General features: G+C 38.6%; 3 protein-coding genes and 1 pseudogene across 4 annotated transcripts; 3 read left to right on the forward strand and 1 right to left on the reverse strand.

Moving 5' to 3' along the window:
* Positions 1 to 184: 184 nt before the first annotated feature.
* On the forward strand, positions 185 to 3,731 carry LOC149038556 (fibrinogen-like protein 1). Its single transcript, XM_089184840.1, has 4 exons — positions 185 to 452; positions 1,778 to 1,989; positions 2,747 to 2,879; positions 2,986 to 3,731. The coding sequence occupies exons 1-4, from the start codon at positions 194 to 196 to the stop codon at positions 3,600 to 3,602; spliced, it is 1,221 nt and encodes a 406-aa protein (XP_089040966.1). The 5' UTR covers positions 185 to 193; the 3' UTR covers positions 3,603 to 3,731.
* A 5,748-nt stretch (positions 3,732 to 9,479) lies between these two features.
* On the forward strand, positions 9,480 to 12,859 carry LOC149038557 (fibrinogen-like protein A). Its single transcript, XM_089184118.1, has 4 exons — positions 9,480 to 9,517; positions 10,054 to 10,117; positions 11,207 to 11,345; positions 11,448 to 12,859. Exons 1-4 carry the CDS (start codon positions 9,480 to 9,482, stop codon positions 12,062 to 12,064), a joined length of 858 nt encoding a protein of 285 aa, XP_089040244.1. The 3' UTR covers positions 12,065 to 12,859.
* Positions 12,860 to 14,199: 1,340 nt separating this feature from the next.
* Positions 14,200 to 27,342, reverse strand: LOC149038558 (endonuclease III-like protein 1; annotated as a pseudogene). Its single transcript, XR_016180436.1, has 4 exons — positions 26,978 to 27,342; positions 16,291 to 16,473; positions 15,449 to 15,765; positions 14,200 to 15,103 (listed from the first exon to the last, which is right to left on the reverse strand). The product of XR_016180436.1 is annotated as an endonuclease III-like protein 1 (transcript).
* Positions 21,120 to 23,894, forward strand: LOC149038559 (fibrinogen-like protein A). Its single transcript, XM_089184034.1, has 3 exons — positions 21,120 to 21,350; positions 22,240 to 22,378; positions 22,481 to 23,894. The coding sequence occupies exons 1-3, from the start codon at positions 21,120 to 21,122 to the stop codon at positions 23,095 to 23,097; spliced, it is 987 nt and encodes a 328-aa protein (XP_089040160.1). The 3' UTR covers positions 23,098 to 23,894.
* Positions 27,343 to 27,490: the final 148 nt, after the last annotated feature.

The following is a 27,490-nucleotide window of genomic DNA, read 5'->3' on the forward strand; positions in this document are numbered from 1 at the left end:
TATCAATGTCTTCCTCAGAAAAAATTGCTCACTTATTTTCCCCCCTTAAACCGTTTAATCTTTCTTCAGTAGAAATAGAAGAGAATCCTTACTAAGTGTTTCAGGTTTTGAAGTTGATCGAGCTTTCAATAATTTATGTTATTCGCCAGTCTCCTGCTAAGTTTCTAGAACCTAACACAAAAACAAACTGTGGATGAGAATTATTTTCACTCGAAAATTATTCATTTTCAAGTTGACGCAACTTAGTTCACGACTTTATTTTGATCGTGAACTAATGCAAAAGCCGAGTGGAAGTAACTTGAAAACGATGCAGCGACTCACTTTACTCTTCCATTCTCAGTTTCTCTTGTGCTGGAAGTTTGCAACTCCCTCAGCTCAACATCTAACAGGAACGTCGAATCCTGGTCGGTTGTCTTGTTTAAGATACGGAAGATTCGAACATCCTGAAAAAGGTAAAGCTTCACTTGAACAAGAAATCTGTGCATTCTAGATAATCGCAAAAAAAATATCTTAGACGACCGTGATGAAGAAGAGAAAACTTGACGCAGAACCAATGTAAACCAAGTAGATTTGTTGAGACTATTGAAATAGTAGGGTGGAAGGTAATGTAATCGTGGTGCGCTGTGGTGCATCAGTTACAACACAAGCAAATCTTCATATTTTAGCGAAAAACACTTAAATACCGAGTCTCGAGTCGAAGCACTTAAACTAGCAAAGCATCCAGCCATTTTTCTCTTAACGTGGGTAAGTTTCAAGCTGTCAAATTCGGCTTTTCGTGTCGTGCATTCCTATCTAGTATCGCTTCGCTTGTAGCTGTAATGGAATAAAGTTAACTTCGTGAATGAAAGTGATCCTCGCAGTAATGTGCACTACTTAGGCAGTTCGCTCGAAAATCTTAGAGATAAACTCTTTTCACCTGTATGGTCACTTTTAGTAATGATGGAATTTTATTCACCTTCGAACGGAACTACTTCAAGTTAACTTGTTCTAGACACGATCAAACTAGAGTAAACCATGGCCAACAAGGACGATGAGGATGAATAGGAGGACCCGTGATCGAATTCGCTGTGATTTGAGTAAAAAATCAAATCCCTATTTGACGTCATCTATGATCTATTTCTGAACAGACGCACGGCAACTTGGAATCTATTTGTTTTATATAATAAAGAATTAAAACAAGTTTTAATGATAAAGTAAATGGTTTGAACCCAGAAGTATCAGTAGTTCGTGTAGTGTGATCGTCCGGGTGAGTGTAGTTCTGAAAAGAACTGTTGTTGGTGACTGACGTTTCGACTATCTGTGCGGTAGTCATCTTCAGAGTCAAGTGAAGAGTAGTTGTCAGTCGATGATGTTATAAAGTCTGGTCTGTTGAACGTGATTGGTCTGTTTAGCCGTGATGTGATTGGCTGGAAGACTTGTGTAGAGTTTGTTAACAGTCATTGGTCGGTTTCGATCCTTCTGTTTGTCGGTTTGTTCACGTCGTTAATGAGTCGTTTGTAAGGTGCTGGTAACTGTTGACATCTGTTGAGAGGCGTCTGTTCTAAGTTAGTAAACCAGCTTTCCAGAGTCAGTCGTTGAAAATAGTTTGTACTGTAGTCACCAACAACAGTTCTTTTCAGAACTACACTCACCCGGACGATCACACTATACCAACTAAGTTTTAATGATGTCGTCATCTATACGTCTGTCCTCCAATAGATCATAAGTGAGGACCAATCAGAATGCGTGCATAACTGAGCTTATTATATCAATGAAGATACGTTTACATCTGTTCTAGGCTATAGTTTGGTTAATCACGTGATTGCAGCACACACCGTCACGTGCCCGATAGACTGCACGTGGAAATGCCTACGGGACGCACGCTGTCAATCGTTTAATTACGCAAACTCAGGGAAAACATGTGAATTAAGTGACCAATCAAAGGCGACAGCCCCAAGTGACTTTGTTTTAAGAAAAGGCATCACTTACTACGAGCCAACGACACAGATGGTGAGTCATAGAAATTTACAGATCAGTTAGAAACTTAATCATCAGTGTTCAACCTGCCAAGCGCAAGAACCTTTGAAGTCTTCGGTTTTTCAAATTCCATCTTCTGAGCAAGGTGGTGTCAAAGTCGTATCGAGAGGTCAAATAAATGCCTCTAATTTGAAATTACGAGCAGAAATGAAAACTTTAATTCAAACATGCGCACATGAATTGATTCATATTGCAAAAGTTCAGGTCGTAAGTCTAAACAATGTAAGAAATATCCAATGCTCAATGCACTTTCATTTTCACTGGCTAACATTTGCTAAGTGCTTATAATTGGATAGATGAAATCAAACAGTTTGGACAGGAAACAGTCAATCAAGCCGCAAATAAGAGTTGTTGTACTGACAAAAGTACCACTCATAATTTTAAAATTTTGTTATTGACACAACTGATGTCATAAAATGCCTATTTTCTAAAAGGAAATCCCGGGTAAATATAATTTGCTAAAATAGAGACAAAATTGTTGGTCGATATACACCGGAAACGAAATTTCATTTGAAGGAAAACAGGAGAGGGAAAGATGAATTCCTATTCAAAACTTTGGAAATAGCAAACGTCTATACTCATCTTGAATTAAGGGTACAGACCACCATCAAAGAAAAACGTTAGCTCTAAGAACGAGAATGTATTTCAACCTGATAAGGTATTGTCATGGTAAGTTTCGCCTTATAAAAGGATGAAAGTACATTTAACCATTCTTCCCATTTTCTCTCAGGTAGGAAATGGACCTGGTTGCGCCTCGGCTTCATGTCAAAATGGTGGAACATGTGTTGACGCGTGTTGGAATCCCCGAATGTTCACGTGTGAATGTCGACAGGATTATAAAGGAGTGTATTGCGAAAAGCACAGCGGAGGTGGGTAACTCGTGACTAAATAGAAGAGAAGAACACTTAAATTTGAGATAATTTCCTTTCAGCAACAAGTCTCGTATTGTTTCTTTTGTTCCATGTACAGTGAGAAGCTGTCAGCAGCTGAAAACCCTGGGAGCGAATCACAATAGCATTTATAAAATCAACCCAGATGGTCAAGGGGTCATAAACGTGTACTGTGACCAAACCACAGATGGAGGTGGGTGGACTGTGGTTCAGAGACGTTCCCGTCCATACAAGCAAACCTTTGAACGAACGTGGGTAGAGTATCGAGTAGGCTTTGGCGACTTGTCCAAAGAATTCTGGCTTGGAAACGACAACTTGCACCGAATCGCCTCTTCCGACAGCATTCTTCGAATAGAGCTGCACCGAACCAACGGCCAAAAGGGATATGCTAAATATGGTGGGTTTCGGGTAGCTGACGAAACAGATAAGTATCGATGCGACATGACTTCGTACGAAGGAAACATCGGAAATGGGTTTTATGGTAAGACAAATCCTAAATTGAACACTCGAGGGATGAGATTCGGCACACCAGACCAAGATAACGACAACTACTCTGGCAAGTGTTTTCCTCATGGTGGATGGTGGGCAAACCAGTGTGGTGAGGTTAATCCCAATGCAAGGCTTGGTCCATTCTGGTATCCTTGGGCTTCTTATTCTGACCTAAATTTCTCTGAGATGAAAGTGAGGCATAACTGAACAAAACTGCTATACCCGGTAATCACTATAGGTCAACTTCAGGATGCAAGGAACTCGACGAGGAGATCTGGGCGTGAACTAATGTAGCCTTCACAGAGGATGGCAAAGGGTTTTTGAGTGACGCGTGATGGCCCCAAAATTTGTTGGGTGACGCGTGATTGTACCCAAATTATCCGCGTGATGCGGGGCCGGACATCACAATATGATGCGTGATTTGCTTTTTTTTTACAAGCGCGTGACGCGTGATTTACAAGACTTACTAATCGGAGTTTTGTGATAAGTGAACGCTCTTTGACCTAGAAGGGTATCAGACATTCAAAGGAAATAGAGTCCTGCCAAAAATCAATAAACCAGGGCAGCTGTGATACTGTCTTCTGGTCTTTTCCGTCCTTTGCTAAGCTTTGCTTGACCTTGGATGTCTTTGATCTTCGCGGTAGGTCCAAACAATCGTGACACAATAGACATAAGTTAATAAAGTTAAAATTTGCACAAGGACTATGACCTTGTGTGTTAGTTTTGTCGATCTCGTTGTCGTGGTAGTGCGTGGGATCCAGAAGACCAGAAAGTCCACGGGTCGGTCCACGAATTCTACAGCTCGAAAGATAGCTAAATTAACAAAGTTCATACTAGTTCTCACGAGATAACCATTAAGCCATATAAGAGTTCAAAATACGACTACTGACTCCTTGAACAAAGACCTATGATGAATATGATGCCCAGACGAACACCTTAGATGTTAAAAAAATCAAGACTCTTCGTTTTTACTGTGTTCGATACTTGTAAAGTACGATTTGATATTGCGATATTGGACCGAGCGTACTTACTCCTTTTTGACGTGACGCGTGATTGGTTAAAAAAGTTATCCGTGATGCGTGATTTAATAGAAGAGCCATGTACCACGACAAAACGATACCGCTTGGAGCAACCGCTATGGAGACATTGTGTTTCGGAGGGGGGTCTTTAGTCTCTGTTGCTGGAGATACAGGGGAATGTTGCCCTGAACCTGGCGGTAGACCCTGTTAGGTAGGCTGTTGGGGTCTTATAGATAATTGTGAATAGCTTTGCAAGGCGAATAGCAAAGGATAATAGGAGCTTGAGTAGCCAATCAGAGCACGCCTTCATTGCCATCTACCATTTAAAGTATAAACTAATTTCTAAATCAAATTCAACGGCAGATCTCTCCCGTTAAGGAAGGGGTGCCACTAACAAAACATTTTTGACACAAAAAGCACCTTGTTACCTAGGTCTCACAGTCTTTGATTTTGCTTCCATCTCGCCTTTTATCCATTGTATCATGAACCTGTACATTTATTTTACACAGTTGGAACCAGTCTTGAGACATGGTTTGAGGACCAATGCTAACCTGGGCTCAGTTGTTGGAAGGCTGATTAGTGCTAACCCAGGGTTAAATTTTAATTCAGGTTTCCTTACTGCTTTGTTAAAAAGCCTTTTTTGGATAATTTTCTTTATTCTTTTAAAGGCATCCAATCATCAAATCGTAGACAAAACAAATTATAATGAATTTTCTTCTATAGCTTTAACCCTATAACTCTCAAGATCTGATTATTAATTTCCTCCTCTACCTGCTTAACATTTCCTTGTAAATTAGTTGCAAGAATTTGGTGTTAGATCAAGATAACAACTTCTACCTTCTCATTACCTGTTTGTTGGATAGTGCACAGATATTGTAAGGAGAAGTTACATGCGAATCACTTCTGGGAGTTTGAGGGTTAAGATCTGATATCAGATTTCACACTAACCATGAGGCTACCTCAACCCAGCTTTGCACAACATGGCCCAAGGCTAAAGACAAGGACAGCCTAAGTTAAAGTAAAACTTAATTTCCCCTTAAGTCTTAGTGTCCTTTCTATCCTTTCTGGGTGAAAGTTTCTTCTTAGTTTCCTCCTCAGCTTTTCCTCTGCTCCTTCTTCGACCTTCAGGACAGATCTTGGAGTTAAGACAGAACTTGCACATTGGACTTACAGGAACGCATTTCTGTTGACCAAATCCAACCAACAATACATTCAGTTCATCCCACTCCTCTCTGCAAAACAGAAAAAGAATTCATTAATTTAGTCTCTGAAACCATACACTCTAATTATTTAACTGTGGGTTATGGGTAAACAGCATATGATAGTCAAGGTTTGCTATGCATCTAGAGAACCTTCTCGAAACGTTAGCTTTTTTACCCTTTACGCGAGCCAATTTATGTTTTCAACTCAGTTGTTAACACTACATTACCTTTTATAAGGAGAAGCTTCATATTGGTCACCTCTGAGAGTTAAAAGGTTACAAGTTAAAAAGGGAGTTCAGTGTCATACATAGTAACATGCTAATAAAAGACCCCCCTGAACCCTGTTTAACACGACTGATGATGAAAATATCATTATCAGTAGTGACTCTAAAAAGCCCTACTAGTAAGTTTTTAAAAAATGTTCAAAATTTTTATTTAATAAGAGGAGAGAAGGCCTTCAGACTATTTTGCAAGTTGCTTTTCTAGTGAGTAAATTCTGTCAAAATCAAGTTTCTATCTAACATAAAAATTTACTCACCTTCCAGAAGCCAACAGGGTAAGTTCACCAATTTTGCTTGTTGATGTTGTAAGAATGTTCTCTATTGTTAACCCATAAGCCTTTAACTTTTCCATTGCAGCAAAAGTAACTTGGTCTTTTGTTTGACTTGACAGCATGAGGGAGATAAGTACTTGATATCAGACTGTCAGTAAAAGTGAGGAGAGATGAACCATTGATACTGGACTGTCTTAACCTTCTTTCCCCTAAGAGTGACTGGCTTCTAATTTCTCCTAACAGTTTGACCCTTGCATGAAATATTTAGAATCATGAGAATTAAGGAAATGATGTCCAATTCTAGAAGCTCCTGATTGTCTAACAAATTCTCCTCGTAAATTGCAGATGGTATGCGGCATAGTCAATAAGTTTTTTGATTTTGGCGGGAAAGTGATGTCACTCGACCAGCTGATTACGTAATTAGTCACCACATAAAAGCCGGAGATTTGCCTTAGAATTAAACTGATTCCTTATTAGAACATCGTCTCCATTGAATTTTCTCCACAATGAACCCAAAAGAGCAAAGAATAGGCGTCAACAAGAGAATAGAAACTTTACAATCTCTTGTTTGGCATCAAATATCATCTGATGAAATTTTACTGTAGATTTTGAGCATAAGAGGTGTTCATGATTGAAATTTACACGAACTTGAGTGGCAAACACGAGAATAATGAAACATCAAAATTTTACCATATCAAAACAACAAACTAAATCAATGGTTTCAACAGAAAACCCATGTCACTTGCGTTTAGATGGGGCGGTTTAGATGAAATGAATGAGATTGGAAGGGAGTCCTCCTTAGGTCGTGATTTAATGATGTTGACAAGAAGATTGCGCTGTTTTAAACCTTAGTTTCTACATGTTCGTCCGATTCAGTTAAATAGGAACTGAAAAAAGTAAGTTAAAAAAAGGCTAACTACACGAGATATAAATTTTTCCATCAATCTTCTATGGCGCTTTTATTTGTCTTTTCTCTTCCCCAGTGTTAACTCCAAAGGTCTTTGTCCGTCTCGCTGTAAATAAGTTATTATGGAGTTCAAAAGTCAGGTGTTGTTTTCTTCCGTTTTAGAACGAGGCATTTGCACATATGTCTCACCCGGTAAATACTAAATAATTTATGTAGAGAGCTGTCTCACCTTATTTCTTCAAACTTTAATATAAAAGCACAATTTTAATTTATTTGTAAGCTTTTCCTTCTGAAAGTTTTTTTTATGCTAAGGTATTTAGTCGATCGGTAGGATGTTAACGTTATTCCTGAAGGAACAGAACGAATCATCAAGCTCATGATTTGGAGTTTACGTGCAGTTTGGAAGCAATCAGCATTTATTTCATAAGGATTCAAATTTAGGTTTAGCGTTCTTTAGCACCTTTGCGTATTTATGTATAAAGAGAATATACCCCTTACGGACTATACAATTCGTACGTTGTGGGTCAGTATTGATCCGACTTGAATTCACGTTACGTGCGTTCTTTAGGGCCTTCGCGCATTTATAGATTAAGGTTAAAAATAAATACCCAAAACAGTCTCTACAATTCTTACATTGCGGGTCAGTACTTTTTCGCATCAGGACTTCAAATTTATTCGTATATCTCGCCTTGTAAGTACTTAATAATTTATGTAGACGAGAGCTGACTCACGTTATTTCTTTAAATTTTAATAAAAGCAGAATTTTATTTATATGTAGTTTTTCTTTTGAAAATTTGGACGCTAAGCTTTCGTTTTGAACGATGTTTACCTGATCGCTTAAGTGTTATTCCTGAAAGTAGACAAAGTAAGGTCAGGACTTAAACTCTTCAGAGATTGATAAGAGGTTACATAACGCGCGGATTGCCTCAAAATGCTTTACCCTTTAACTCCCATAAGTGACTAACATGTAACTTCTCCCTATAACATCCATACATTACCCGCCAACATGTAATGAGAATACTCAAACTTATCATGTGGAAGTTAATAGTCTTGATCTTACACCAAATTCTCGTGACTTGTTTACTAGGAAATGTGTAGCAGCTAGAGGGGAGAATTAACAATCAGATCTTGAGAGTTCAAGGGTCAACATAGCTGCAAACTGAACCCACAATAAAGATCAGATAAAACCTTCATATTTTGTCTATGTTTTGTAACATGGTCAATCTGTGTTTATCTAATTTTATCTAGTTTTAACTAAATTCTACCTTTATCTAATTTCAAATTCTAGACTTCTATTATTTAGTTTTAAATTCTAGACTACTGAACCCTTGGGTAATTATTTCCAGGATAAAAGCACCACAAAACCCAGAAACTGTTAAGTTAATTAATTCATGGCAATTGAGAAAAAAGAGAATGCTATAATTAACACACGAACTGGTTCAGTCAGTGAACGAATGTCGTAAAATGTTATCAATGTCTTCCAAAGAAAACCTTGCACACTTATTTTCCCCCTTAAACCGTTTAATCTTTGTTCAATAGAAATAGAAGAGAATCCTTACTAAGTGTTTCAGATTTTGAAGTTGATCGAGCTTTTAATAATAAATGTTATTCGCCAGTCTCCTGCTAAGTTTCTAAAACCCAGCACATAAAAAAACTGTGGATGAGAGATATTTTTACTCGAACATTATTCATTTTCAAGTTGACGCACCAGCGACTAATTGAGGTCAAAGCTTCCTTATCACGACTTTATTTCGATCGTGAACTAATTTAAAAGCCGAGTGGAAGTAACTTGAAAACAATGCAGCGACTCACTTTACTCTTCCATTCTCAGTTTCTCCTGTGCTGGAAGTTTACAACTCCCTCAGCTCAAAGTCTAACAGGAACGTCGAACTCTGGTCAGTTGTCTTGTTTAAGAAGATCTGAACATCCTGAAAAAGGTAAAGCTTGACTTAAACACTTAATTTGCGCACTGCTAATAATGACAAAAATAGATCTTAGACTACACAAAGATAGAAAACTTGACGCAGAACCAATGTGAACCGAGAAGATTTTTTGAGACTATTTAACTGAATAGTGGGGTTGAAGGTAATGTAATCGTGGTGCGCTGACTTTAATTCATCAGTTACAACACAAGCAAATTTTCGTATTTTAGCGAAAAACACTTTAATACCGAGTAGCGAGTCGAAGCACTTCAACTAGCAAATCATTCAGTTATCTTTCTCTTAACGTGAGCTCGTTTCAAGCTGTCAAATTCGGCTTTTCGTGTCGTGCATTCCTCCCTGACATCGCTTTGCTTGTAGCTGTAATGGAATAAAGTTAATGGTAATGATGGAATTTTATTCACCTTTAAATGGAACTACTTCAAGTTAACGTGTTTCAGACACGATCAAACTAGAGTAAACGATGGTCAACAAGGACGATGAGGATGAAAAGGAAGACCGGTGATCGAATACGCTGTGATCGGAGCATAAAATCGTCTGATGAGTGGGAATCTTAATTATAGGGGTTTCCAGAATTAAGAACCAACAACTTTGAAGCCTTGTGTATTCGCTTGTTGTGTATCGAAGAGTTGCGAAAAGCCTAAGATAGAACTGGCCGGAAATTTACGAAAACTGAGTAATTTTCGAAACATGAGAAAAATAATTCCATGTAAAAATATGTTAATATCTAAGCAATACTTTTCACTTCCTGTCGGTTTTCAGACGCAAAAACTCACACGGGATGTTACTGAGAACACAAGGAAAAGTTGTAAATCACGACCCGAGGGTGCATGATTACCAACGTTCCAAGTGCACTGACGCCTAAAAAAATATAGAAAGTGCGCTTTCTAGCTTTTAAAAATGGAGCCCTGAGTTTATTAGTACAATGAACGATAGGCTTTCGATAAATCAAAGCGTTCCTAATATCTTATAAATTTTTACGACTTTCATCAAGTCGTCGATGTCCTCTTGATTTCTCTCTTTTTGTTTTATGTAAGATATATCTTGAAGAAAACTCTCATATATGACGATATGTTTGCATCTGTTCCAGGCTACACTCTGGTTAATCACGTGATTGCTACGCACACTGTCACGTGCCCGATAGACTGTACGTGGGAATGCCTACGGGATGCACGCTGTCGATCGTTTAATTATGCAAACTCAGGGAAAACATGTGAATTAAGTGACCAATCAAAAGCGACAGCCCCAAATGACTTTGTTTTAAGAAAAGGCGTCACTTACTACGAGCCAACGACATAGATGGTGAGTCATAGAAATTTACAGATCAGTTAGAAACTTAATCATCAGTGCTCAACCTACCAAGCGCAGGAACCTTTGAGGTCTTCGGTTTTTCAAATTCCATCTTCTGAACAAGGTGGTGTCAAAATCATATCGAGAGGTCAAATAAATGCCTTTATCTCAGAGAACGGTACGGCTGCCTAAAACTGAACATTTACAAAGAGCAGCGTTTGTAAGACATTCATTTCTAGCCCGAAACACAGTAAGTTGAAATGTGGTGGAACTCAGTGGGCGGGAGTACAATTCAGGCAGTAATCGGGCGAATGATTTGAAATTACGAGCAGGAATGAAAACTTTAATTTAAACATAAGCACATGAATTGATTCATATAGCAAAAGTTCAAGTCGGAAGTCTGAACGTTGTTAGAAATATCGAATGCTTAATGCACTTTAGATATTTTTTCCATTTTGACTGGCTAACATTTGCTAAGTGCTTATAATTGGACAGGTGAAATCAAACAATTTGGACATGGAACAGCCAATCAAGCCGCAAATAAGGGCTGTTTTACTGATAAAAGAACCACTCATTCTCGAGAATTTTGTTATTGACACAATTGATATCATAAAATGCCTATTTTCTAGAAGGAAATCCTGGGTAAATATAATTTGCTCAAATAGAGAGAAAACCGTTGCTCGATATACACCGGAAACGAAATTTGAAGGAAAACAGGAGAGGGAAAGATTGATTCCTACTTAAAACTTTGAAAATATCAAAATTCTATACTCATTTTGAAAGAGAAACGTTAGCTCTAAGAACGAGAATGTATTTCAACCTAATAAGGTATTGTCATGGTAAGTTTCGCCTTATAGAAGGATGAAAGTACGTATAACCATTCTTCCCATTTTCACCCAGGGAGGAAATAGACCTGTTTGCACCTCGGCTTCATGTCAAAATGGTGGAACATGTGTTGACGCGTGTTGGAATCCCCGGATGTTCACGTGTGAATGTCGACAGGATTATAAAGGAGTGTATTGCGAAAAGCACAGCGGAGGTGGGTAACTCGTGACTAAATAGAAGAGAAGAACACTTAAATTTGCGATAATTTCCTTTCAGCAACAAGTCTCATATTATGTTTCCTTTGTTCCACGTACAGTGAGAAGCTGTCAGCAGCTGAAAACCCTAGGAGCGAATCAGAATGGCATTTATAAAATCAACCCAGATGGTCAAGGGGTCATAAACGTGTACTGTGACCAAACCACCGATGGAGGTGGGTGGACTGTGGTTCAGAGACGTTCCCGTCCATACAAGCAAACCTTTAGACGAACGTGGGTAGAGTATCGAGTAGGCTTTGGCGACTTGTCCAAAGAATTCTGGCTCGGAAACGACAACTTGCACCGAATCGCCTCTTCAGACAGCATTCTTCGAATAGATCTGCACCGAACCAACGGCCAAAAGGGATATGCCAAATATGGTGGGTTTCGGGTAGCTGACGAAACAGAAAAGTATCGATGCGACATGACTTCGTACGAAGGAAACATCGGAAATGGGTTTTATGGAAATACAGATCCTAAATTGAACATCCGAGGGATGAAATTCGGCACACCAGACCAAGATAATGACAACTTCCTTGGAAAGTGTTTTCCTGATGGTGCATGGTGGGCAAACCAATGTGGCGAGGTTAATCTCAATTCAAGGGATGGTCCAGTCTGGCGTCCTTGGGCTCTTCCCCCTGACCTAAATCTCTCCGAGATGAAAGTAAGGCATAACTGAATAAAACTGCTATAGTCACCATACGTCACCTTCAGGGATGCAAGGAACTCGACGAAGAGATCTGGGCACTAACTAATGTAGCCTTCATAGAATTTGCAATTACAACTCAAGTTGTCATGTAACGCCCGGTGCTGCGTAGCGTTACAACCAAAAACAGCTGTGAAGGTGACTGAAATCCATTGATATATTATTAGCATAATAGCATAGCATACATTGACACATAATTTAGTCCAGCACTAGGTTTTAAATATCGACATGAAATCGCTTTCTTCAACTTGAAGTGAAATGTGAAACCTTTCCTTCGAATGGTGATGTTCCATTAGCACCCCACGAACAGATGTCTCATATTATAAACAGACCATCATGTCTAATCCTGTTTGAAGACACCAAGAGACTAAGACAAGGTGAAGCGATCAAAAGCAAACCTTGAAGTTACAGGCCAACTCCATGTTTCAAAAATTGTTATTTACAAATGGTCTGGTTTTATAACTGTAATAGTGAAAAAGGCCTTTACTTTCTTAAAAAATAAATTTCATTAAAAAGTGTAAAATAAAACCTTCGCAACTTCCCTGAACTTCTAAGCATGTCTTTATATCATAGTAATTTAATAGCCCACGAATATGTAACAAGTGCAACGCCAATTGTTGCCAACGATATTGGAAGTATGTACATACAAAAAGCACATTTCCTGAAGGACTGTTAAAACTATCCGTAAAAGAGGCCAGTATGTTACTTTACAGACTTAGTTACCATAGTCGTTAGAGAAAGGCAAAATAAAAGTAATTGTAAACCGAATTGTTTTGAGGGGCGTCGCAATATTTTGGCTGCTAAATCCTCCGCGAACCCGATCTCCTCCCTTCAAAGTATTGTCGAGCAAAAAAAAATTAGACAAAAACAAAAAGTATTGCAAGTTAGATGTTCACGAATGGAAGAACTGAAAGATTTCACTCAACGAAGTTCGGTTGAGCTTTCTATGACTTAAAAAAAAAAAAATGTAAGGGGAGAGGGCCTCCTCTCCAGGGTTCTATCTGTTTTCTCTCAAGGTTCATGCTGGAGAGGACTGAGAAAGAGGTTGAGATCGCGATTTCACATTCAGCCTAAGGATTTAAGCGTTCGAGTTTAAAATCTCAACACCCACACAATCTCATACTGATCCCCTATTGTTGAAAATAACACATCAAAAGGGTTGATCAATAGTTAAACGCTCGTTCTACCCGTCACTATACGACGACAAAAAAAAAACAAAAAACGACGGCAACACATTCTTAAAATCTCTTATTTCTAAAAGCAAACAAAATCTATAAAACAGTAACCATCAATACTGTAGAAAATCGATTAATTCATATCTTTGGCGTAATAAAACAAATTTCACGCATCTGAGATCGCCATTCTTCCCTCCAGAAGTAAAAGATATAAATACGTTTGGCTTCAGCGGTGTATAACAACGGCAAGGAAGACATATATTAAATTTCGATTCACAAATACTCCAAGTTCAGTACTATACCGATTGTCTATCATTGATTACCGTTGTATTCTTGGGGTATAAATCTAACTTGAAGACTCCACACTAAGTTTTTTATATGTAAGTATCATTTGTGCCGATAGGGAGCTGTACAAGACAGTTTCTGTTTTTGCCAAAGATGATTCACTTGAACGTAATAGTGCAAGCCTCACTGCACTCACCTTGTCGTCCATTAACATCAGTAGCACGTACCAAGAAGTGGTTCTTATTGCCGGGTGATAACTGAGTCAGAGTGCAAGTCATAGGAAGCGGCAACGCCTTGACGACTCCAATCTTCTTCTACTGGTGAGAATTGTCCGTTGTGCCGCCGTCCTGAAGCGCAAACAGTTGCTAGTTCATTATAGGCGCGTGTCTCTCCTCAAGAGCCATGTACCACGACAAAACGATACCGCTTGGAGCAACCGCTATGGAGACATTAGGTTTCGGAGGGGGGTCTTTAGTCTCTGTTGCTGGAGATACAGGGGATGTTGCCCTGAATCCGGCGGTAGATCCTGTTGGGTAGGCTGTTGGGGTCTTATAGATAATTGTGCATAGCTTTGCAAGGCGAATAGCAAAGGAGTTTGAGTAGCCAATCAGAGCGCGCCTTCATTGCCATCCACCGTTTAAGTATAAACTAATTTCTAAATCAAATTCAATGGCAGATCTCTCCCTTCAAGGAAGGTGTGCCACTTATAAAAATTTTTTCACAAAAAGCATCCAGTTACCTAGGTCTCACATTCTTTGATTTTGCTTCCATCTCGCCTTTTATCCATTGTATCATGAACCTGTACATTTATTTTACACAGTTGGAACCAGTCTTGAGACATGGTTTGAGGACCAATGCTAACCTGGGCTCAGTTGTTGGAAGGCTGATTAGTGCTAACCCAGGGTTAAATTTTAATTCAGGTTTCCTTACTGCTTTGTTAAAAAGCCTTTTTTGGATAATTTTCTTTATTTTTTAAAAGGCATCCAATCATCAAATCCTAAACAAAACAAATTATAATGAATTTTCTTTTATAGCTTTAACCCTATAACTCCCAAGATCTGATTATTAATTTCCTCCTCTACCTGCTTAACATTTCCTTGTAAATTAGTTGTGAGAATTTGGTGTTAGATAAAGATAACAACTTCTACCTTCTCATTACCTGTTTGCTGGATAGTGCACAGATATTGTAAGGAGAAGTTACATGTGAATCACTTCTGGGAGTTTGAGGGTTAAGATCTGATATCAGATTTCACACTAACCATGAGGCTACCTCAACCCAGCTTTGCACAACATGGCCCAGGGCTAAAGACAAGGACAGCCTAAGTTAAAGTAAAACTTAATTTCTTCTTAAGTCTTAGTGTCCTTTCTATCCTTTCTGGGTGAAAGTTTTTTCTTAGCTTCCTCCTCAGTTTTTGCTCTGCTCCTTCTTCGACTTTCAGGACAGATCTTGGAGTTAGGACAGAACTCGCACATTGGACTTACAGGAACACATGTCTGTTGAGCAAATCCAACCAACAATACATTCAGTTCATCCCACTCCTCTCTGCAAAACAGAAAAAGAATTCACTAATTTAGTCTCTGAAACCATACACTCTAATTATTTAACTGTGGGTTATGGGCAAACAGCATATGATAGTCAAGGTTTGCTATGCATCTAGAGAATCTTGAACCTAGGTCTGAAAGTCCTTATAGTTTTGCTTTTTGCATTCTGCTCCTTGAAAGTCAGGAAGGACCAAAAGCCTGTTTATTTCAGAATACTTTAAAAATTGTTTGGAACTTGCACAATAGCTGGGTCTCTAAAATGTGGCAGTAAGTGAAAAGGCTTTGGCAAGGAAGGAGCAAAACACCTGGTGAAGAGAATTTGTGTAACTTGGTATCATTCAAAATCACTTTTCATCAGCTTTCTACAGCAATTCTAGTTTCCTCTGGCAGTTTAGTACGTTTTTTGACCCATCCCAGTCTGTTAGAAATTCTATGAACATGAGTATCAACTCCAATTCCAGTCACTTGTCCCCAAGCCACATTCATGGTAATATACACCATTTTTGGGCTCACACCTGGAAGTTTGCAGAAAGTGGAGCTATGCTATTGGTGAGAATATGGTGATGGAACAATAGTGTATTTCCACTTTCTGCATATAAACCCACACACAACCCACAATTCCTCCAATTGCTCTGATGAAGGGCTAACGCTCGAAACGTCAGCTTTTTTAGCCTTAACGCTAGCCAATTTATGTTTTCAACTCAGTTGTTAACACTAAATTACCTATTATAAGGAGAAGCTTCATATTGATCACCTCTGGGAGTTAAAAGGTTACAAGTTAAAAAGGAAGCCCAGTGTCATAGATTTTGAACCATTTTTGTTGCTTCTTTTTCTACTTCTAGACTTCTGCTAATGGTTTTTATAATAAAGGAGGGGGGGGACTCAGAGGGTTCTATGGAGGATATCAACCAATCTACCCCATTTTGTAAGTGAAAAAGTGACAAGTGAAAATAATAAAAAAACTTGGTATAGCCCCCTTGTTTCAGTAACATGCTAATATAAGACCCCCCTGAACCCTGTTTAACACAACTGATGATGGAAAAATTATCATCAGCAGCTATTCTAAAAAGCCCTACTAGTAAGTTTTTAAAAAACGTTCAAAATTTTTATTTAATAAGAGGAGAGAAGGCCTTCAGACTATTCTGCAAGTTGCTTTTCTAGTGGGTAAATTCTGTCAAAATCAAGTTTCTATCTAACATAAAAATTTACTCACCTTCTAGAAGATAAGTAGATAAGTTCAGCAATTTTGCTTGTTGATGTTGTGAGAATGTTCTCTATTGTTAATCCATAAGCCTTTAACTTTTCCATTGCATCAAAAGGAACTTCGTCTTTTGTTTGACTTGACAGCATGAGGGAGATAAGTACTTGATATCGGACTGTCTGCAAAAGTGATGAGAGATGAACCATTGATACTGGACTGTCTTAACCCTCTTTCTCCTAAGAGTGATTGGCTTCTAATTTCTCCTAACAGTTTCACCCTCGCATCAAATACTTAAAATCATAAAATAAAAGAAATGATGTCCAATTCTAGAAGCTCCTGATTGTCAAATAAATTCTCCTCGTAAATTGCAGATGGTATGCAGCATAGTCAATAAGTTTTTTGATTTTGGCGGGAAAGTGATGTCACTCGACCATCTGATTACGTAATTAAACACTACAAAAAGCCGGAGATTTGCCGCAGAATAAAACTGATTCCCTATCAGCACATCCTCTCCATTGAATTTTCTTCACACTAAACCCAAAAGAACAAAGAATAGGCATCAACAAGAGAATAGAAACTTTAAAATCTCTTGTTTGGCATCAAATATCATCTGATGAAATTTTACTGAAAATTTTGAGCTTAAGAAGTGTTCATGATTGAAATTTACACGAACTTGAGTGGCAAACACGAGAATAATGAATCATCAAAATTTTACCATATTAGACATACCATGTTTTTACCATATATATTTTTTACCATATTAGACATATTTACCATTACAGAAAACCCATGTCACTTGCGTTTAGATGGGGCGGTTTAGATGAAATGAATTAGATTGGAAGGGAGTCCTCCTTAGGTCGTGATTTAATGATGTTGACAAGAAGATTATGCTGTTTGAAACCTTAGTTTCTACATGTTCGTCCGATTCAGTTAAATAGGAGCTGAAAAAGTAAATTAAAAAAAGGCTAACCACAAGAGATATAAATTTTTCCATCAATCTTCTATGGCGCTTTGATTTGTCTTTTCTCTTCCCCAGTGTTAATTCCAAAAGTCTTTGTAGGTCTCGCTGTAAATAATTTATTATGGAGTTCAAAAGTCAGGTGTTGTTTTCTTCCGTTTTAGAACAAGGCATTTGCCCATATGTCTCACCCGGTAAATACTAAATAAATTATGTAGAGAGCTGTCTCACCTTATTTCTTCAAATTTTAATAAAAGCACAATTTTTACTCATTTGTAAGTTTTTCCTTTTGAAAGTTTTTTACACTAAGCTTGCGAATGAAGCGATGTTTAGCTGATCGTTGGGATGTTAATGTTATTCCTGAATAAACAGAACAAAGCATCAAGCTCAGGATTTGGAGTTTTCTTGCAGTTTGGAAGCAATCAGTGGTTTTTTTTTACAAGGATTCAAATTGAGGTTGAGCGTTCTTGAGCGCGTTGGCGTATTTATGTATATACAGAATATACCCCTTACAGACTATGCAATTCGTACGTTGCGGGTCAGTATTGTTACGATATTTGCCCGATCGTAATAATGTTATTCCTGAATCCAAGCAGGAAGAAGCACAAAGCTCAAGGTTAAGGTTAAAATAAATACCCCAAACAGTCTCAACAATTCTTACGCTGCGGGTCTGCACCGTTTGATCGCATTAGGACAAAATTTATACGTATATCTCACCTGGTAAGTTCTTAATAATCTATGTAGACGAGAGCTGACTCAAATTTAAATAAAAGCATAATTTTATTCATATGTAGATTTCTTTTGAAAATTTTTACGCTAAGCTTGCGTTTTGAACGATGTTTACCTGATCGCTTAAGTGTTATTCCTGAAGTAAGGTCAGGACTTAAACTCTTCAGAGATTGATAAGAGGTTACTTTTAGTTTACCTAAAAGTTAGGTAAACTAACTTTTAACCTCAGTATGCTTAATAGAGCTGGCAACAAGACGTGCAATAACGAAGTTTCCCAAGGACCTTCATGTTTTGGCCCCCTGTTGGCTTGCTTTGATGTTAATTTAAAGTAGACTTGAATTCACGTTACGTGCGTTCTTTAGCGCCTTCCCACATTTATGTCTAAAGGTTAAAATAAATACCCTATACAGTCTCTACAATTCTTACATTGCGGGTCAGTACTTTTTCGCATCAGGACTTCAAATTTATTCGTATATCTCGCCTGGTAAGTACTTAATAATTCATGTAGATGAGAGCTGTCTCACGCTATTTCTTTACATTTTAATAAAAGCGGAATTTTATTTATATGAAGTTTTTCTTTGGAAAATTTGTACGCTGAGCTTTCGTTTTGAACGATGTTTACCTGATCGCTAAAGTGTTATTCCTGAAAGTAGACAAAGTAAGGTCAGGACTTAAACTCTTCAGAGAATGATAAGAGGTTACATAACGTGCATATGACATCAATATGCTTTACCCATTAACTCCCATAAGTGACTAACATGTAACTTCTCCCTGTAAAATTCACGCGTTATCCAGCCAACATGTAATGACAATACTCAAACTCATTGGGTAGAAGTTAATAGTCTTGAGTTTACACCAAATTCTCGTGACTTATTTACAAGGAAATGTGTAGCAGCTAGAGGGGAGAATTAACAATCAGATCTTGGGAGTTCAAGGGTCGTTAATACAGCTGCAAACTAAACCCACAATAAAGATCAGACAGGGCAAACCCTTCATGTTTTGTCTCTCTTTTTCAATATGGGTGAAAGTTTTTAACTAATTTTGTCTGGTTTTAAATTCTATCTTTACCTAGTTTTAAATTCTAGACATTCTACTATTATCTGGTTTTAAATTCTAGACTACTGAACCCAAGGGTAATTATTTGCAGGATAAAAGCTCCACAAAACCCGGAAAACTGTTAAGTTAATTAATTCCATGGCAATTGAAAAGAAAAGAATGCTATAATTAGCGCACGAACAAGTTCAGTCAGTGAACCAATGTCGTGAAATGTTATCAATGTCTTCCTCAGAAAACCATTCTCACTTATTTTCCTTCCTTATACTGTTCAATCGTTCTTCAATAGAAATGAAAGAGAATCCTTCATAAATATGTCAAATTTTGAAATTGATCGAGCTTTTAATAAAGAATGTTATTCGTGAGACTCCTGAAACAAAAAACCTAGAAAACTGTTAAATTAATTAATTCCATCGCAATTTAAAAGAAAAAGGCTATAATTAGCGCACGAACTGGTTCAGTCAGTGAACCAATGTCGTGAAATGTTATCAATGTCTTCCTCAGAAAACCATGCTCACTTATTTCCCCCCTTAAACCGTTTAATCTTTCTTCAATAGAAATAGAAGAGAATCCTCAATAAGTGTGTCAAATTTTGAAGTTGATCGAGCTTTTAATAATTAATGTTATTCGCCAGTCTCCTGCTAAGTTTCTAGACCCTAACACATAAACAAACTGTGGATAAGAATTATTTTCACTCGAAAATTATTCATTTTCATGTCGACGCACTAGCGACTAATTGAGATCAAAGCTTCGTTATCACGACTTTATCTTGATCGTGAACTAATGCAAAAGCCGAGTGGAAGTAACTTGAAAACAATGCAGCGACTCACTTTACTCTTCCATTCTCAGTTTCTCCTGTGCTGGAAGTTTGCAACTCCCTCAGCTCAAAGTCTAACAGGAACGTCGAACCCTGGTCGGTTGTCTTGTTTAAGAAGATCTGAACATCCTGAAAAAGGTAAAGCTTGACTCAAACACTTAATATGCGCACCGTAAATAATGGCAAAAATAAATCTTAGACTACACAAAGAATAAAAAACTTGACGCAGATCCAATGTGAACCGAGAAGATTTGTTGAGACTATTTAAATAGTAGAGTTGAAGGTAATGTAATCGTGATGTGCTGACTTTAATTCATCAGTTACAACACAAGAAATTCAGTTTCGTATTTTAGCGAAAAACACCTAAGTACCGAGTCGCGAGTCGAAGCACTTCAACTAACAAAGCATTCAGTTATTTTTCTCTTAACGTGAGTTAGTTTCAAGCTGTCAAAATCGGCTTTTCGTGTCGTGCATTCCTCTCTGGTATCGCTTCTCTTGTAGCTGTAATGGAATAAAGTTAACTTCGCTCGAAAATCTCAGAGATGAACTCTTTTCACTTGTATGGTCACTTTTAGTAATGATGGAATTTTATTCACCTTTGAACGGATCTACTTCAAGTTAACGTGTTCCAGCCACGATCAAACTAGAGTAAACCATGGCCAACAAGGACGATGAGGATGAATAGGAAGACCGGCGACCAAATTCGCTGTGATCGGAGTATAAAATCGTCTGATGAGTGGGAATCTTAATTATAGGGGTTTCCAGAATTAAGAACCAACAACTTTGAAAGCTTGTGTATTCCCTTGTTGTGTATCGAAGAGTTGCGAACAGCCTAAGATAGAACTGGCCGGAAATTTACGAAACTGAGACTGAGTAATTTTCGAAACATGAAAAAAATAATTCCATGTAAAAATATGTTAATATCTAAGCAATACTTTTCACTTCCTGTCGGTTTTCAGACGCAAAACTCACACGAGATGTTACTGAGAACACAAGGAAAAGTTGTAAATCACGACCCGAGGGTGCATGATTACCAACCTTCCAAGTGCACTGACGCCTAAAAAAATGATAGAAAGTGCGCCTTCTAGCTTTTAAAAATGGAGCCCTGAGTTTACTAGTACAATGAACGATAGGCTTTCGATCAATCAAAGTGTTCCTAATATCTTATAAATGTTTACGACTTTCATCAAGTCGTCAATGTCCTCTTGATTTCTCTCTTTTTGTTTCCTGTAAGATATATCTTGAAGAAAACTCTCATATATGACGATATGTTTGCATCTGTTTTAGGCTACATTCTGGTTAATCACGTGATTGCTACGCACACTGTCACGTTTCCGATAGACTGTACGTGGGAATGCCTACGGGATGCACGCTGTCGATCGTTTAATTATGCAAACTCAGGGAAAACATGTGAATTAAGTGACCAATCAAAAGCGACAGCCCCAAATGACTTTGTTTTAAGAAAAGGCATCACTTACTACGAGCCAACGACACTGATGGTGAGTCATAGAAATTTACAGATCAGTTAGAAACTTAATCATCAGTGCTCAACCTACCAAGCGCAGGAACCTTTGAGGTCTTCGGTTTTTCAAATTCCATCTTCTGAGCAAAGGTGGTGTCAAAATCATATCGAGAGGTCAAATAAATGCCTTTATCTCAGAGAACGGTATGGCTGCCTAAAACTGAACAATTACACAGAGCAGCGTTTGTAAGACCTTCATTTCTAGCCCGAAACACAGTAAGTTGAAATGTGGTGGAACTCAGTGGGCGGGAGTACAATTCAGGCAGCAATCGGACGAATGATTTGAAATTACGAGCAGGAATGAAAACTTTAATTTAAACATGCGCACATGAATTGATTCATATAGCAAAAGTTCAAGTCGGAAGTCTAAACGTTGTTAGAAATATCGAATGCTTAATGCACTTCAGATATTTTTTCCATTTTGACTGGCTAACTTTTGCTAAGTGGTTATAATTGGACAGGTGAAATCAAACAATTTGGACATGGAACAGCCAATCAAGCCGCAAATAAGAGCTGTTTTACTGATAAAAGAACCACTCATTCTTGAGAATTTTGTTATTGACACAATTGATGTCATAAAATGCCTATTTTCTAGAAGGAAATCCTGGGTAAATATAATTTGCTCAAATAGAGAGAAAACCGTTGCTCGATATACACCGGAAACGAAATTTGAAGGAAAACAGGAGAGGGAAAGATTGATTCCTACTCAAAACTTTGAAAATATCAAACTTCTATACTCATTTTGAAAGAGAAACGTTAGCTCTAAGAACGAGAATATATTTCAACCTAATAAGGTATTGTCATGGTAAGTTTCGCCTAATAAAAGGATGAAAGTACGTTTAACCATTCTTCCCATTTTCACCCAGGGAGGAAATAGACCTGTTTGCACCTCGGCTTTTTGTCAAAATGGTGGAACATGTGCTGACGCGTGTTGGAATCCCCGGATGTTCACGTGTGAATGTCGACAGGATTATAAAGGAGTGTATTGCGAAGAGCACAGCGGAGGTGGGTAACTCGTGACTAAATAGAAGAGAAGAACACTTAAATTTGCGATAATTTCCTTTCAGCAACAAGTCTCATATTATGTTTCCTTTGTTCCACGTACAGTGAGAAGCTGTCAGCAGCTGAAAACCCTAGGAGCGAATCAGAATGGCATTTATAAAATCAACCCAGATGGTCAAGGGGTCATAAACGTGTACTGTGACCAAACCACAGATGGAGGTGGGTGGACTGTGGTTCAGAGACGTTCCCGTCCATACAAGCAAAGCTTTAGACGAACGTGGGTAGAGTACCGAGTAGGCTTTGGCGACGTGTCCAAAGAATTCTGGCTTGGAAACGACAACTTGCACCGAATCGCCTCTTCAGACAGCATTCTTCGAATAGATCTGCACCGAACCAACGGCACAAAGGGATATGCCAAATATGGTGGGTTTCGGGTAGCTGACGAAACAGAAAAGTATCGATGCGACATGACTTCGTACGAAGGAAACATCGGAAATGGGTTTTATGGTAATACAGATCCTAAATTGAATATCCGAGGGATGAAATTCGGCACACCAGACCAAGATAATGACAACTTCCTTGGAAAGTGTTTTCCTAATGGTGCATGGTGGGCAAACCAATGTGGCGAGGTTAATCTCAATTCAAGGGATGGTCCAAACTGGCGTCCTTGGGATACTCACCCTAACCTAAATCTCTCTGAGATGAAAGTTAGGCATAACTGAACAAAACTGCTATAGTCACCATACATCACCTTCAGGGATGCAAGGAACTCGACGAAGAGATCTGGGCACTAACTAATGCAGCCTTCATAGAATTTGCAATGACAACTCAAGTTGTCATGTAACGCCCGGTGCTGCGTAGCGTTACAACCAAAAACAGCTGTGAAGGTGACTGAAATCCATTAATATATTATTAGCATAATAGCATAGCATACATTGACACATAATTTAGTCCAGCACTAGGTTTTAAATATCGACATGAAATCGCTTTCTTCGACTTGAAGTGAAATGTGAAACCTTTCCTTCCAATGGTGATGTTTCATTAGCACCCCACGAACAGATGTCACACATTATAAACAGACCATTATGTCTAATCCTGTTCCAAGACACCAAGAGACCAAAACAAAGTGAAGCGATTAAAAGCAAACCTTGAAGTCACAGGCCAACCACATGTTTCAAAAACTGTTATTTACAAATGGTCTGGTTTTATAGCCGTGTTAGTGAAAAGGGCTTTTACTTTCTTGAAAATAAAAATCATTAAAAAGTGTTTGTAAAATAAAGCTTTCGCAACTTCCCTGAACTTCTAAGCATGTCTTTATATCATAGTAATTTAATAGCCCACGAATATGTAACAAGTGCGACGCCAATTGTTGCCATTGATGCTGGATGTATGTACATACGAAAAGCACATTTCCTGAAGGACTGTTAAAACTATCCGTAAAAGAGGCCAATATGTTTCTTTACAGACCTTGTTACCACAGTCGTTAGAGAAAGACAAAATAAAAGTAATGCTTTCTGAATTGTTTTGAGGGGCGTCGGAATATTTTGGCTGCTAAATCCTCCGCGAACCTGATCTCCTCCCTTCAACGTATTGTCGAGCAAAAAAAAAGTTAGACAAAAAAAGAAAGTATTGCAAGTTAGATGTTCACGAATGGAAGGACTGAAAGATTTCACTCAACTCAAACGAAGTTCGGGCGAGCTTTCTATGACTTTAAAAAAAAAAAAGGAAGGGGAGAGGGCCTCCTCTCCAGGGTTCTATCTGATTTCCCTCAAGGTTCATGCTGGAGAGGACTGGGAAACAGGTTGATATCGCGATTTCACATTCAGCCTAAGGATTTAAGCGATCGAGTTTAAAATCCCAACACCCACACCATCTTATAATGATCCCCTATTGTTGAAAATAACACATCAAAAGGGTTGATCAATAGTTATTTACAAATGGTCTGGTTTTTCAGTACTGTACAGATTGTCTATCATTGATTGCCGTTGTATTCTTGGGGTATAAATCTAACTTGAAGACTCCACACTTATAAGTTTCTTATACGTAAGTACCAATAGTGCCGATAAAGAGCTGTACAAGACAGTTTCTCTTATTGCCAAAATGATTTATTTGAGAGTAATAGTGCAGGCCTCACTGCACTCACCCTGTCGTCCATTAACATCGGTAGCACGTATCAAGAAGTGGTTGCCGGGTGATAACTGAGTCAGAGTGCAAGCCATAGGAAGCGTCAACGCCTTGACGACTCCAATCTTCTTCCACTGGTGAAGGTTCTCCGTTGTGCCGCCGTCCTGAAGCGCAAACAGTTGATAGTTCATTATAGGCGCGTCTCTCCTCAAGAGCCATATACCACGACAAAACGATACCGCTTGGAGCAACCGTTATGGAGACATTAGGTTTCGGAGGGGGGTCTTTAGTCTCTGTTGCTGAAGATACAGGGGAATGTTGCCCTGAACCTGGCGGTAGACCCTGTTGGGTAGGCTGTTTGGGTCTTATAGATAATTGTGAATAGCTTTGCAAGGCGAATAGCAAAGGATAAAAGGAGTTTGAGTAGCCAATCAGAGCGCGCCTTCATTGCCATCCACCGTTTAAGTATAAACTAATTTCTGAATCAAATTCAACGGCAGATTTCTCCCTTTAAGGAAGGGGTGCCACTTATAAAAAATCTTTCACAAAAAAGGCACCTTGCTACCTAGGTCTCACAGTCTGTGATTTTGCTTCCATCTCGCCTTTTATCGATTGTATCACGAACCTGTACATTATTTTACACAGTTGGAACCAGTCTTGAGACATGGTTTGAGGACCAATGCTAACCTGGGCTCAGTTGATGGAAGGCTGATTAGTGCTAACCCAGGGTTAAATTTTAATCCAGGTTTCCTAACTGCTTTGTTAAAAAGCCTTTTTTGGATCATTTTCTTTATTCTATCTTCTCATTACCTGCTTGCTGGATAGTGCACGGATATTGTTAGGAAAAGTTATATGAATCACTTTTGGGAGTTAAGATCTGATATCAGACTTCACACTAACCATGAAGCTACCTTAACCCAGCTTTGCACAACGTAGCCCAAGGCTAAAGAGAAGGACAGCCTAAGTTAAAGTAAAACTTGATTTTATCTTAAGTATTAGTGTCCCTTCCATCCTTTCTGGGTGAAAGTTTCTTCTTAGTTTCCTCCTCAGCTTTTCCTCTGCTCCTTCTTCAACCTTCAGGACAGATCTTGGAGTTAGGACAGAACTTGCACATTGGACTTACAGGAAGACATGTCTGTTGACCAAATCCAACCAACAATACATTCAGTTCATCCCACTCCTCTCCGCAAAACAGAAAAAGAATTCACTAATTCAGTCTCTGAAACCATACACTCTAATTATTTAACTGTGGGTTATGCGTAAACAGAATATGATAGTCAAGGTTTGCTATGCATCTAGAGAATCTTGAACCTAGGTCTGAAAGTCCTTAAAGTTTTCCTTTTTGCATTCTGCTCCTTGAAAGTCAGGAAGGAACAAAAGCCAGTTCATTTCAGAATATTTGTAAAAGTTGTTTGGAACTTGCACAATAGCTGGGTCTCTAAAATGTGGCAGTAAGTGAAAAGGCTTTGACAAGGAAGGAGCAAAACACCTGGTGAAGAGAATTTGTGTAACTTGGTATCATTCAAAATCACTTTTCACCAGCTTTCTACAGCAATTCTAGTTTCCTCTGATAGTTAAGTACGTTTTTTGACCCATCCTGGTCTGTTAGAAATATATGAACATGAGTATCAACTCCAGTTCCAGTCACTTGTCCCCAAGCCACATTCATGGTCATATGCACCATTTTTGGGCCCACACCTGGACGTTTGCAGAAAGTGGAGCTATGCTATTGGTGAGAATATGGTGACGGAACAATAGTGTAGTTCCACTTTCTGCTTATAAACCCACACACAACCCACAATTCCTCCAATTGCTCTGATGAAGGGCTAATGCTCGAAATGTCAGCTTTTTTAGCCTTTACGCCAGCCAATTTTGCTTCTTGATGTTGTAAAAATGTTATCTTTTGTAAACCCATAAGCCTTGAATTTTTCCATTGCAGCAAAAGTAACTTGGTCTTTTGTTTGACTTGACAGCATGAGGGAGATAAGTACTTGATATCAGACTGTCAGCAAAAGTGAGGAGAGATGAACCATTGATACTGGACTGTCCTAACCCTCTTTCCCCTAAGAGTGACTGGCTTCTAATTTCTCCTGACAGTTTCACCCTTGCATGAAATATTTAGAATCATGAGAATTAAGGAAATGATGTCCAATTCTAGAAGCTCCTGATTATCAAACAAATCTCAAAAGAGAGGAGAACTGTATGGAGACTATGCATACTATAATGTTGGGGTGTAAAGGGTTAAACATATAGCTGTTGAACTATTTGTCATAATTTATCTTATAAATCAAATAAAAAGAGGGATGCAATCAATTGCTGAGGGTAAATGAATGTGTTGACATTGACCAAGCAAAAAGTGGTAAATTTTACCCAAAACGTTTCTACCTCTCATAAACAAGCTTAGTTGGCTCAGAGGAGACCACTGTGTCGGCTCCCCTTACCCCACCCCACTGGACTGCCGATTTCATCTCCTCTCACCTCTGGTGACTGGCTCTCATCAGCTGTCTTCTCGCATCCTTGTGAATCAACTGGGGTATCGCGTGTTTTTCTCATTTCACGAATATTAGCAAGCTGCTCTCTCCAGTTAGGAGGCTGCCAAGTTGAGCCTTGTGTCTGTGCCGTGGATGTGTCTTTTTTACGCTTCTTGCCCGCAACATATTCAGTTTTCTTGTCGTCCCTAGACGAGTCTTCTTCATGTCGCTTCTCGTATTCGATTTTGATGTGCCTTCTTGGTTCCTTTTGGTTCGTTGACAAAGCTGCGATTGCTTCTCTAGCCGCCGAGCGTGTTTGTCTTCCTTTTGAGGTGAAATACGGGAAAGTATTCATCCTGGAAATCCGTGAAAACAAACTGATCAAATGTTTGAATCGTCAGTCTCCCTCATGTCTGCCATTATTAGTATTATCGTGAGCAGTCCTCCCCGATCTCGCCATGGAACGCTGATTTTGGCGGGAAAGTGATGTCACTCGACCAGCTGATTACGTAATTAGCCA

Source organism: Pocillopora damicornis, chromosome 10 (assembly GCF_964200805.1).
Source record: "Pocillopora damicornis chromosome 10, jaPocDami1.2, whole genome shotgun sequence".
NCBI lineage: Eukaryota > Metazoa > Cnidaria > Anthozoa > Scleractinia > Pocilloporidae > Pocillopora > Pocillopora damicornis.